Source organism: Eschrichtius robustus, chromosome 19 (genome assembly GCF_028021215.1).
Source record: "Eschrichtius robustus isolate mEscRob2 chromosome 19, mEscRob2.pri, whole genome shotgun sequence".
Lineage (NCBI taxonomy): Eukaryota > Metazoa > Chordata > Mammalia > Artiodactyla > Eschrichtiidae > Eschrichtius > Eschrichtius robustus.
This window is the reverse complement of record NC_090842.1, coordinates 18,330,431-18,343,274: the sequence shown is the minus strand read 5'-3', so window position 1 is coordinate 18,343,274 and position 12,844 is coordinate 18,330,431. Positions and strand designations below refer to the sequence as shown.

Below are 12,844 nucleotides of genomic sequence, written 5' to 3'. Positions count from 1 at the left end.
CCCAAAGAACATATTTTTTAAATATTTCAGAAAAAAAGATGTAGTCTTAATTTGTGCATCAAAAATGATTTTGACCCAGTCCCCTTGCTGGAAAATAAAAACCTGGTTGTCCATAGTTAAGAAAATTCCAAGAAATGCAGCAGGTTATGTCCCAATCCTGTCACCCTTGCTCTTGGCACTTAGATTTTTCATGGGCAGAGTCGTTGTAGTGATCTCTTCTTTGGAAACCATGACATATCTCTTACTGTCTCCTACCCAGTGTTTTTTCCTAACATGCTGCACTGCTGCATCCTGGCTGCTCGTTAGAGTCACCTGGAGAGCATAAAAAGAAATTAAAAGAAAAATTTTTTTAAGCCCTGAGCCCCTACCCCTAAGATTCTGATTCTTACGTGTGAGGTGGGGGCCCAGACATTTTAAAAGTTCTCCATGGAATCGTACTGTGCAGCAAAGGTAGAGAATCACTATGTTAGAATGATGGTGTCGCTCAGAGGCAGAGTTTGGGCTGTGTAGCCATACTTCGGTGTGGGTGGGCAGGTTGCTTTTTCCGGCCTAGTCCACGTCTATCCTATGCTATGTGTATATTAGCACATACTACCAACCCCACCAGAGCCTCTGATGTGTCAGTGACTGTGGTTTTCTCTGACCTTTGGTCTAACTCTATAACCTTTTGTTCCTGAGGCATCTTGCACAGAGCACTGAATTCCACTAAGCAGAACCCCTAAGGAGAGTGGCCTGCACTTCCCTCATGGCCAATCAAGCTGGACCTGAGGCTGTGTGAGCCGGGTGAGCCTGGGGTGATGCAGGATGCCCCAAGCAAACCAGTGCCCCAGAGGAAACCCAAACCCTGCAGTCAGCCAGTAGCCCAGTTGCTGTTCCCCCTCCTCCCTAACCAGGCCCCATCCAAATCAGCTGCTTTGATGGTGCAGGGAAAAGGTCAGATTCTCTCCACAGCATCCTCCTGCGTATTGGATTTCCTAGTAACTGCACGTGTTTAAAAACAGGGTTTGCAGCTAGACCTGACAGATGCAGGTTTGAATTCTAGCTGTGTCCTTGAGCAAATCACTAAACCTCTCTAAATCCCCTTTCCCTAATTTGCAAACTGGGCCTAATAACACCTACCTCGTAGGATTAAATGAGATAATGTGCGTGAAGGGCTTGGCGCAGTGACTGAAGCGTAGTAAACACTCAGTAAATGGTAGCAGTGAGCCTTTGCAGGCGCTGTCTAATCCCCTGTGGGAGGCGTTAGGTGCAGAAAGGGAGCGGAACTGTGCTCCTCAGCAGGGAAGCTTCGAGGGCCAAGAAAGATGAAGCCCTTTCCCCCCAGACGTGGTAACTGAGTACAGTTTGAAAGCTGGGATTGTAATCACCTTCTAAGGACAAAGCGCCCCATCACCTCTCCCACAAGCAGCAGCCTGCTGCCTCTGCACGTCCTCCGGCCATTTTCCCCTGCCTTCTTTGTTCTGTTTCCATGCCTGTGGGGGTGTAGGAAAGCTGCTGCCTTCCTCAGGTTGCTATTTAAAGACATTCTGAGAGATGCTGCCACCGCTGCTCCCAGAGCCACCGCGGCTCCCAGAGCCACCGCGGCTGCTGCGCCCGTCCCTGCCACAGCGAGTGGAGACGCTCAGCACCTACTTTCTGTTTAGGATCCCTGAGCTGTCACCCCTCCCAGGGGTTAACCATGAAGGCCGTCTTGGTCTTTGTCCGTAAACTGCCCAGACTGTCTACATCCCTGTAGCATTTTGGGCACATAACCAGTTAAATTTTCCCCCTTATTCTTCAATGAAAATCACGCATGATACCCCCTCATCGCCTCCCCACCCATCTCCAACTTGCACTTGAGATGCCCTCCTTATTTAACAGCCAGACACAATCCGGAAAGGGTAAAAATGCCATTTATCTCTAGGTCTAGCAGAGAAAAACACTTTAGGAATAAAAGGTTTTTGGAAAGCTCAGTAACCTCCAGTTAACAAGAATGCCGCCCTGAACTTCAGCATGTTTGAGATTCTCTATCTGTCAGGCATGGATAGGAATCTCTTAGACATTAGTAATCCTGTCTTTCTTTGCTGACCCACCCAACGCTTTTCAATGAAGTGTCTCAAAAGCCCCATCTTGCTGTTTGAATTGGTCCTGATTTCTTTTTTACAGACCCATCAAAGTGAACTTTGGGGTTTTATCAGTAAAGCATTTATCCTTCTTTAGACCAGAGCTCCCTGAATGAGGTCCAGATTGTCTACCTCCATTCTACTTCCCCAATTTATTTGTTTCCTGCCCATTATCCTAGAGAGGCTGCTCGCCTCCAAGACCTCAGAGCCTAGCTGCTCTCTGCTTGCCCAGGAGAGTCCTTGCTGGTGCTTTCAGCTCTGTGCAGTGGCACAGACGGTGTTCCCGACTGTCAGGTACCGACTCTGGCCCTGATACCACATCACACCGCATCGAATCTCTTCCCCTCTTTTACAGCCCTTCCCTTTTCTTCTAACTCTCCTCCATTGATTCATCTTCCTGAGCACTCTTTCTTTGGCTCCTGCTCTCTATTTTTCATTTTGAGAGCCGTGCCTTTCCCCTCATTTTCTTAGCCGCTTGGTGGTAAACCCAACTACCTCAGTGTCAGGATAATAGTAGTAATGATACTTTGAATTATTGATCACCACGCTGTGATAGCAAAGTACTCTCATATGCATTGTCTCTTTTGATCTCACAATAAACTTGTAAGGTAGGCAGTATACGTGCTTTATGCTCCCCACTTCATGGTAGTGAAAATAATAACCACTTGGAGAGGCAGAATAATATAGTGGTTAATAAAGAGCGTTGGCTCCAAGTCAGGCTGCCAGGGTTTGAATCCTGCCTCCACCTGTCAGTAGCTGTGTGGGCAAATTGGGGATAATAACAGTACCTCTCTCGTTGTGTTGTTGTGAGGATTGAGTTACTGTAGATAAAATGCCTAGAACCACACCTGGCACATAATAAATAGGTACTGTGTGAGGATTAGCTATTGTTATCATACGTTCGTTCATTCATTCATTTGTTCGTCAAAGGTTTACTACATGCCAGAGCCGCTGCATGCCAGGCTCTGCTCGAGGCCTCAGTGATAGAAGAGCAGCAAGATTGACAGTCCTGGCCCTCATAGAGATCACAGTATTAGTGCCGCTTCTGCAGCAGGCATCACATGCAAATCCTTGTGCTTGGATCTTTATAGACAGTAATTCTCACAACAACCTTCAAAGGAGGCAGTGTTATTCCCATTTTACAGAGGAGATCTCCGGGGTTCCGAAAGCCAAGGTGGTTTGCTCAAGATTCCCCAGCTGGTAATTGGGGTGTCAGGATTCACTTCACCCGATTCGCCTGCCAGCAGACCATTAGGTTCAACTGTCCATGTCTGTCTCCCCCAGATAGTGGTGAGCTCCTGAAGGCTGGAGCTGGCCCTCATCACCCAGCATGCTGAGCATGGTCTCCTGCATACAGTTCGGGAAATGTCGGCTGACTTGTGCTCTGTTTATGATCCTTGACTCTGTCCCATAACTAGTCTCTTCTCATCACTCTCACTTCCCTCAGCCACCAAGCCGTATGTTGGTTATAACATGCAAGCACAGTGGTCAAAATGAGGGTTCTCAGAGGTTGACCTACAGCTTCCTTATACCATACCTAATGCTTATTTCAGCATGTCTTTAAACAGAGTTATTTGGATTCTGGGGTCTCCTCCTCTTCTGGGCCCCAATCTAGAGAATCTTTTTGTCTGCCAGGCTGGTCTCCAGCCACCAACTCCAGCTCACTTGTTTCTCGTGTCGGCTCCTGCCTTTTATTTCAATGTCTGACTTCCCTGTTCTTTCTCTGTTTTTGTCTTGTGCCCAGTACTTACTTCTTAGCCGCAAAGGGAGCCACAATTCTATTAGCTCTATAGAAGACTGAATTTCTAAGGACAATTAGTGTATGCTAGCATTTAACTTTTTAATTCTTTTATATTTAGTAACCCATTTTTTCCTTAAATATTACAAAAGTATAGGTGGGCAGTCCTCTGCTAGATCATGCTTTCTAGAATTCTTATTTCTGTAAATGTCTCATCTATCACCATTTGTGTTGTGTCTTATTGATCTCACAAAATAATACAAAAGAATAGCAGTTTCATTCACCTAAGTTCCATTTGTAAAATCACCTAGAAGTGTGACTTTTAAAATATTAAAATTATTTTAAATGGAAATAAATCTACTAATTGCTAAATGTCTTTACTAATGGAGTTTGTGTTAGAGAGGTAGTTTGACTAAAGATTTTTTTTCCTTCCTCTGTTTCCCAGATATTCTGGGTTGTGGTTAATATTGTTTTTATAATCAAATAAATAAATAAATTTAGGAACTAAAGAGAAGAAAGATATTCGCCGTGTATTTCTTCTTTAGGTCTTTTTTTTTAAAATTTATTTATTTTTTATTTTTTTAAAAATTTTTTAATTTATTATTTATTTATTATTTTTATTTTTGGCTGTGTTGGGTCTTCGTTTCTGTGCGAGGGCTTTCTCCAGTTGCGGCGAGTGGGGGCCACTCTTCATCGCGGTGTGCGGGCCCCTCACTATCGCGGCCTCTCTTGTTGCGGAGCAGAGGCTCCAGACGCTCAGGCTCAGTAGCTGTGGTTCACGGGCCCAGTTGCTCCGCGGCATGTGGGATCTTCCCAGACCGGGCAGGGCTCGAACCCGTGTCCCCCGCATCGGCAGGCAGATTCTCAACCACTGCGCCACCAGGGAAGCCCTTAATTTATTTTTATATTTATTTTTGGCTGTGTTGGGTCTTTGTTTCTGTGCGAGGGCTTTCTCTAGTTGCGGCAAGCGGGGGCCGCTCTTCATCGCGGTGCTCAGGCCTCTCACTATCGCAGCCTCTCATTGCGGAGCACAGGCTCCAGACGCGCAGGCTCAGTAGTTGTGGCTCACAGGCCCAGTTGCTCCGTGGCATGTGGGATCTTCCCAGACCAGGGCTCGAACCCGTGTCCCCTGCATTGGCAGGCAGATTCTCAACCACTGCGCCACCAGGGAAGCCCTCTTCTTTAGGTCTTAATGCAGAGATACAACAACCACTCTGGGTGTGTTTGGGGTCAAGCTCATTGAAAGTCAAACACTGTTTTCCTGCTTTTCCATTGTAAGTGCACCTGTGTGCCCAAGGCAGTCTTTTGCTCACACGTCCCCTTTTCAGTATGTTGTGCCAAGCCACATCTAACCCTAAAGACTGCCCTTGTCCCTGAAGCATCAGCTTTGTGTGCTCCGGGGAACTGGCACCTGGAAAGGGAGGGAGAGGGAAGGAGGAGAGAAAGTGTGTGTGTGCATGTTGCACTCACACTCTAAATTCTTTTAATAAAGGACCTGAACCCCACCCCTTTCCAAAGAGTTTTCAGACTAGGAATCTGGGTACTTCTCTAAGATATCCCCGGCGCACCCCACTCACACCCTCCACCTCCACCTTTCCCTGCAGTCCTGGGGCCTTGATGCGTGGGGGGATGAAGAGCAGGTGTGCTGAACTCTTAGTGAGAGGTTTCCTCTGTGGGATTGCCTATATGCTACCCACCACAGAGGCTCCTGTGAGTAACTTTACCTTTGAACTCTCCTTGTATTCAGCCCCTGATCCACGGGATTTGGTGACAGTCCCTGGCTGGCGGGAAGCTTTGATCCTTGGGGAGTCCAGAGGAAGTCCTGTGATGTGTGGGATCCCAAGCGCTACAAGGATTGGGGAGAAGCCGTTCCAGGGTGGGTTGCTAAGATAGACCCATTAATTAAGAAGGAGTCTTTGCCTAACACTCAGTTACCTAAAAAAAGGAGATCCGGTAACTGATAACAAGGAACTCAGCACCGTCAAGTACAAAGTGGTGTTTGCACAAGCATCATTGTTATTTTAAGGACACAGCAGTGCCAAGGAGAAAATTCCTACCCACACCAGGAAAGAACAGAGTACCTTAGCAGACCAGAATGCCTTAGAACTTTCCTTTTTAACAAGGAAAAGAAAGCTAACCTTACTTTGAATGTTAGGATGCTCTAGCAAAAAATCTGTAAGATATTTCTGACTAGGTGAAAGATTCCTCTAGAAAAAGAAGAACAAAAAAGATGACCTTGTAATAAACAGTGGAAACACTAGAATTTCTATATAAGAGACACCGGGCTATAATTTATCGGAGAGAGTGTTAGGAGCCTTGTCTTTAAGCTCTATTCACATAACAAGCATGCTGGGTTTGCCTAGGCTCTGCAGTTATTTGAGGTGGTTTGAGAGTGAGGGGACAGTAAAACTTCCCCAGGCCACTCCTTGGTGCCACCCATTGGCTACAGATAAAAGTCAGGGCAAAGGCCCTTTCACATGGTAGGGAAACGTTCTTCCTCCATCCACCTCTGCAGGCGGAAATCACTTCCTTTGCTTCCGCAGAATCACCTACACTTATCTCTTAGGTTGAGGATCACGCTGCCCGGTGTGCGTGTCTGCCTCCCCGCTGGCTGTAGCTGCCAGAGGGTAGGGTTCGCGCATTATTCACCTTTTTATCACCAGCACACTGCCTGGGCATGAAGTAGGCCCTTGATAACGATTACTGAGTGAGTGAGTAACCATGAGTCAGTAGCTGTGGGGAGCCATCCTCTTTCCAGAATCGTCTCTCCTTTTCACACTGCTGGCCTTGAGGAAAGAGAAAGCTAGGTTATGAAAGAGCAGTCGGGCATAGTGCACAGTCAGAGGCAGACGCCTGCGCTTGGAGACCTGACTCCTGTGTGACCCAGCAGCTCTGGGAGAAAACCCAGGAGACAGCTGCACAGCAGAGATGGGGCAGCATCTTTGTGGGCTTTGCCCATAGGATTCAGGCACTCAATGCCGCGACACTGGGCAAAGAGCATGGAGAGTTGTCTGCAGGGCCAGGTGCATAATATGTGGGGCCCAGTGCCAAAGGAAATTGCGGGGTCCCTTGTTCGGAAAAAGTGCCGTTTGAGGTTTTTAAACGTAGTTTTTTTCCTTTCTTCCAGTCTCTCCTTTCACCTGTCAAGGTGTTTATTATTTGCTATTAATGTTGTTCTAAGTTGAGAACCTTTTAAATGTTAGACTATTAGCATGGATTTTACTGTTCATCTTTATATTGTGCCATGCTGATTTTAAATGCAAATGTGAGCGTGTTGAACTCATATGTGGGGTCCCCGAAATTACGCAGTTTGTATTCTGTAGCGGGTACATGCATATGTATTCCCTGGTTTCCCAACATTGTTCCAGTGGATGTTCTTAGAAGTTTTAGTTTTTACCAAGTAAGAAACTGGCCAGGAATAGCATGCATGCATGCCTTCTTTCATTTATAAATATTTTTTAGATATCTGCCATGTGCCAGTCACTATATGAGGCATTGGGACTATACCAGGGTGAACAAGGCAAGATGTGGTGTCAGTGTCAATAGTACGTGTGAGCTAGTGAGGAAAATGTGTTTTTAATTACACAATAAATATTTAAATTACCATTGTGATAGGGGCTACAAACAGAGCTATAGGCAGGGTAGGAAAGCTTAGCTAGATGGGAGCTAGGGAGGCATCCCTGAGGAAGTGGCATTTCAGGCTGAGGGTGAGTAGGAGTTGTAGGGTGAAGAGGAAGCGAAATGTCTTCCAGGCTGAGGAAACAGCCTTTGCGAAGGCCTTCAGCTGGGAAGGGGAGCTTTGCTCAGACAAGGAAAGGAAGAAGGCCCGCACAGCTGGAGCCCAGGGAACAAGAGGGAGACCAGACAGTGACCTGGGGAGCTGGTTTTGTGTACCCCGTCCCCTACCTTCCTCCATCCAATCCCCAGTGCCTGTGCTATTCGAGAATATCAAACGACGGAAAGAGCTCTTTCTCTATTCTTTAGCAAGTCCAAGATGTGTGATGCTACGCACCTAGTGTACTTGTGTGGAATGCTTAGGGGACTGTGGGGCTAAGACCCACCCCCAAAACTGATAAATTTAACTACATCACAGATGTAAGTGTACTTGTTACCCATTGAAGTAACCACTTCCCAGCATTCTGTTCACCACCTTCAGTTCACTTCCTTTTCCTAAAATGTGACCTCTGTTTGCTCGAACCTCTCTTCATACACTCTCTCTGCTCTCAGGATACGTACCGTGTCCTGTTCTGTATTGTCCTCACTTATGTACGTGACTTATCCTCCCCACCAGAGCGTAAGCCTTTTTAAAGGCAGGTCCTATATCTCTTTTACCTATTAAATGGCCTTAGGAAAATCTTTGTCTAGTAGTTAATTCAGTTTAATAAAAAGCATATTTATTTTTTAATAGGTTATATACTCATAGAATGGTACAAAAGGGTATATAATCCCCCCCCATGTCTCCCCAGTGTCGCTTGCTGAAGGCAATCAGTATTTTTGCAGACGTAGTCCGTGTTTATAGTATATAGGCTGTTATATATATTTATTACATTGTTTTTATGAAAAGCCATAAAAGTGAAAGAATGAATGTCTCCATTCTCCTATTTCTTTTTTTTCTGATCTTCCTCCTTTTTTGAAATTACACACTGCACACTGGCACAGCCTTCAATATACAGCCAACTCTTGAAGTTCCAAAGTAGTGAGAGAAAAAATTTTTAAATCCATTTGAACCAATTATTGTCAGAGATGTTTACATATGATGAAACAAACCCAACTTGCTACACATTATTAATAAATAGAACACGGCATAGCGTAGTGGCTAACATTGTAGGCCCCATTTCCTCTAAGCGAAATACAAAACCCAGAAACCATAAAGGAAAAAAACTGATAAATTTAACTACATCAAAAATGTAAATTTCTTCACTGGAAAAAAAAATTTCACAAAGAAAAAGTGCCAACTAGGGAAAAAATATTTGCAATTCATATGATAGGTAATGGACCTTTCTTTTTCATATACAGAGAGCTCTTACAAATCAATAAGGAAAATTTGATTACACATAGCAGAAAAAAAATACAAGTAGTTGATGTATCTATTAAAAAGATGCAAATTTAAAACAGCAAGATGCTATTTTTCACTTCCTGAATTAGCCAAGATAAAGAGTTTGCAATATATATCACTTATGAGAATATGGGGAAATAGGAGTTTTCAGAGTGATAGGTAAAAATATAAATTATTACAACTTCTCTGGCCTAGCTATCAAGATTTTCAGTGTGCATTACCTTTTGACCTAGGAATTCCATTTCTGGATATTTGTCCTACAGATACACTTGTACATGTCTGCAAAGATTGGGTATCAGAATGTTTATTGCAGCAATATTTGTAATAGCAAAAGATCTTCAAAATATGTTGGGTATGGGGGGAATCATGGTACATAACAGTGTAGCACAGTGGTCCCCAACCTCCGGTAGCGGTCCATGGCCTGTTAGGAACCGGGCCGCACAGCAGGAGGTGAGTGGCTGGCGAGCGAGTGAAGCTTCATCTGTATTTACAGCCACTCCCCATTGCTGGCATTACCGCCTGAGCTCCGCCTCCTGTCACATCAGCGGTGGCATTAGATTCTCATAGGAGCGCAAACCCTGCTGTGAACTGTGCATGCGAGGGACCTAGGTTGCACGCTCCTTATGAGAATCTAATGCCCAGTGATCTGAGGTGGAGCTAAGGAGGTGATGCTAGGGCTGGGGAGCGGCTGAAAATACAGATCATCATTAGCAGAGAGGTTTGACTTCACAGAGACCACAATAAATCAGTTGCTTGCAGACTCATATCAAAACCCCATCAGTGGGCTTCCCTGGTGGTGCAGTGGTTAAGAAGCCACCTGCCAATGCAGGGGACACGGGTTCAAGCCCTGGTCCAGGAAGATCCCACATGCCGCAGAGCAACTGGGCCTGTGCGCCACAACTACTGAGCCTGCGCTCTAGAGCCTGCGAGCCACAACTACTGAGCCCGTGTGCTATAACTACTGAAGCCTGCACGCCTAGAGCCTGTGCTCCGCAACAAGAGAAGCCACTGCAATGAGAAGCCCGTGCACCGCAATGAAGGGTAGCCCCCGCTCACCACAACTAGAGAAAGCCCGCGCACAGCAACGAAGACCCAACGCAGCCAAAAATAAATAAATAAATTTATTTTAAAAAACCCTATCAGTGAGTGGCAAGTGAAAACAAGCTCAAGCCTCCCACTGATTCTGCGTTATGGTGAGTTGTATAATTATTTCATTATATATTACAATGTAATAGTAATAGAAATAAAGTGCACAATAAATGTAATGCACTTGAATCATCCCAAAACCATCCCCCCCAACCTGTGGAAAAATTGTCTTCCACGAAACCAGTCCCTGGTGTCAAAAAGGTTGGGGACCACTGGTGTAGCATATAATCCTGTGCTTTAAAAAAGGGAAGGGAAGTGGCGCAGTGGTTAAGAATCCGCCTGCCAATGCAGGGGACACGGGTTCGAGCCCTGGTCCGGGAAGATCCCACATGCCACAGAGCAACTAGGCCCGTGTGCCACAACTACTGAGCCTGTGCTCTAGAGCCCGTGAGCCACAACTGCTGAGCCCACGTGCCACAACTGCTGAAGCCCGAGTGCCTAGAGTCCGTGCTCCGTAACAAGAGAAGCCACCATAATGAGAAGCCCACGCACCACAACGAAGAGTAGCCCCTGCTCACTGCAACTAGAGAAAGCCCGCACGCAGCAACGAAGACCCAACGCAGCCAAAAATAAATAAAGTAAATAAATTTTTTAAAAGAAAGGGGGGAAAGGGGAAAAAGGCACATGCATATATATATATGCTTGTAAATACCTAGAATATTTCTCAAAATTAAGAATGATGTCCTCTGAGAAGGGGAAGTAGGAGTCTGGGGTAGAAGAGAGACTTAAAGTCTTTATTGAATTTGTTACAATACCGCTTCTGTTTTATGTTTTGGTTTTTTTGGCCGCGAGGCATGTGGGATCTTGGCTCCCCAACCAGGGATCGAACCCGCACCCTCTGCATTGGAAGGCGAAGTCTTAACCACTGGACCGCCAGGGAAGTCCCTAGACTTATTTTTTTAATATGTACTTTTTTGTACTGTATTACCTTTTCAGTAAAACTAAACAAGAACACAAGCTCTGAATGTTTAAAAACTGGCTCTACCCCTTTTTTAGCAGAGTAACCTTGGGAGGTTACTTAACCCTCTAATCCTGTTTCTTCATCTGTAAAGTGGGGCTGATAACTTTCCTTTCTGTATATGACTGGCATAAAAATCAGATAATATATGGAAAATACCTAGTGCAGTACCTGACCCAAAAAATAGTAACTTTTGAGGCAAAGAGCCCTCAACCAGAAGTAACTTTGAAAGTGGCTGCAGACAAGACATGTGACCCCCTGTGACCTGGAGTCTTCAGTCCCTCGTTTGACTAAATGATCCCTAAGGCCCCTTACTCTGAGTTTCCCTGTTCTTCTGCTAGAAGAACCCATTTCTTGCTAGAAGTTCTGGCTCCCAAGCCAGGAGGACTTGGGACAAAATTAGAAGCTCCTGGGAGAAGGTGCTCTGGCACCCTCCCAATTCCATATCAGACCATCAGATCAGAGTATTGGATGTAAAAAATGGGTGTGACTGTGTCTATGGAGTCCTCTCTTGCTTCCCATTGCAGAGTTGGAGTTGAAAAAAAATTATAGTGACTGAGGGAACGACACGGACATGAAACAATGGTGGAAAATTTTTAAAGTAGTGGCAAGGAAAAGCATGATTGCTGAAGAAATAGCCTCTTGCGTTTCATAAGATAGGTGCCTGTTCTGTGGGTGTCACAGAGGGCTTTGTAGGAGCTAGAGAGGAGAATGCTGGTAAACGTGCTCTAGGAGCAGCCGCATCTGGGCAGTACTGCCTGCCTGTGGTCCTGAGGTCTGTGCCATGCCTTGGAACTGAAGGGAGGGGTCTGGGATCACTTGGGTCTGGGGCTAAAAGGGAGCAGCAGTACCAAGGCCAGTGTAGTGAGGGGTCAGGAGTGCATGAGAAGCCCAAAAGGAAGCCCACCTCAGTACAGCTGCCCCACTCGATCTCCAACCTGAGAGGGCCATGCGTTATCTTCTTAAAGGAGCCTGTGGGTTTCCTCACAGAACTCCTCAGACAGGAGAAGGCGGTTAGGTCATTCTGAGAAACGTTGGCGCAGTAGACAGATGGCCATGACTCTGTCTCTCTCATCCAGGTGCTGAGGGACGTCCTCAAGGATCTCTACCACCTGCTGAAGCACGTGGTACGTTTGGAGCCCGATGACGTGGCCAAGCTCCATGCCCAGCTGGCCCTGGAAGAGCTGGATGAGATAATGAGAAACTTCCTGTTCCCACCACAGAAGCTGGAGAAGAAGATCATGGTCCTGCCATAGACCAACCTCAAAGGACATGGAGGAGGCAGAGGGACCAAGCAGCCAGAGCAGTGCCCAAGCCTTCAAGCAGGTGGCCCCACTGCCCCTTTGGTGCTGGCAATATGGCTGCCCCTGGAGGTGGCTTTATGTCTCGGGTCATGTGTGTCTTCAGGCTGACCTTCCTAAAGCATCTATTTAGCCATCCTGCATCCAGCCTGAAGTGTGTGCCGATAAAAGACAAAAAGATTACAGATCTCATTAATCTGCACATTTTTCACTGTCCTGTAGCATTTAGAGAAGGATGTCTGCCTGATGGCAGTATATTTTTAACACAACCGGTGGAATTTGATTAATTGACCATTCTCTTGCGACTTGAGTAGAAGAGGTTGGCCCACCCATGTGTCACATGTCTTGATATTCTTTCATGGTGAGATTGTCCCTCTTGTAATGAGGAGCAGCCAGAGCTTGTCATCCTTGGATGCTCAAGAGGCATTTCAGGGTACAGAGATGCAATTGTAGGTAGGGAGGGAAAGGAAATTGTTATCAAAACATGCAAAACTGGAATAAAACTATCTTGGCTGGAAAGAATAACAGGTCTGAATCTGGTCT

At 45.9% G+C, this 12,844-nt stretch overlaps 1 protein-coding gene across 2 annotated transcripts in view; it reads left to right on the top strand.

The window, feature by feature from the left end:
* Positions 1-12,826, top strand: part of TANGO6 (transport and golgi organization 6 homolog) — a 184,465-nt gene extending 171,639 nt beyond the window's left edge. For both annotated transcript variants that reach the window (XM_068528750.1, XM_068528751.1), the window contains one exon: positions 12,080-12,826. In XM_068528750.1, coding sequence (XP_068384851.1) covers positions 12,080-12,256 — 177 coding nt within the window. In that variant the 3' untranslated portion in view covers positions 12,257-12,826. The remainder of the gene's footprint in view (positions 1-12,079) is intronic.
* Positions 12,827-12,844: the final 18 nt, after the last annotated feature.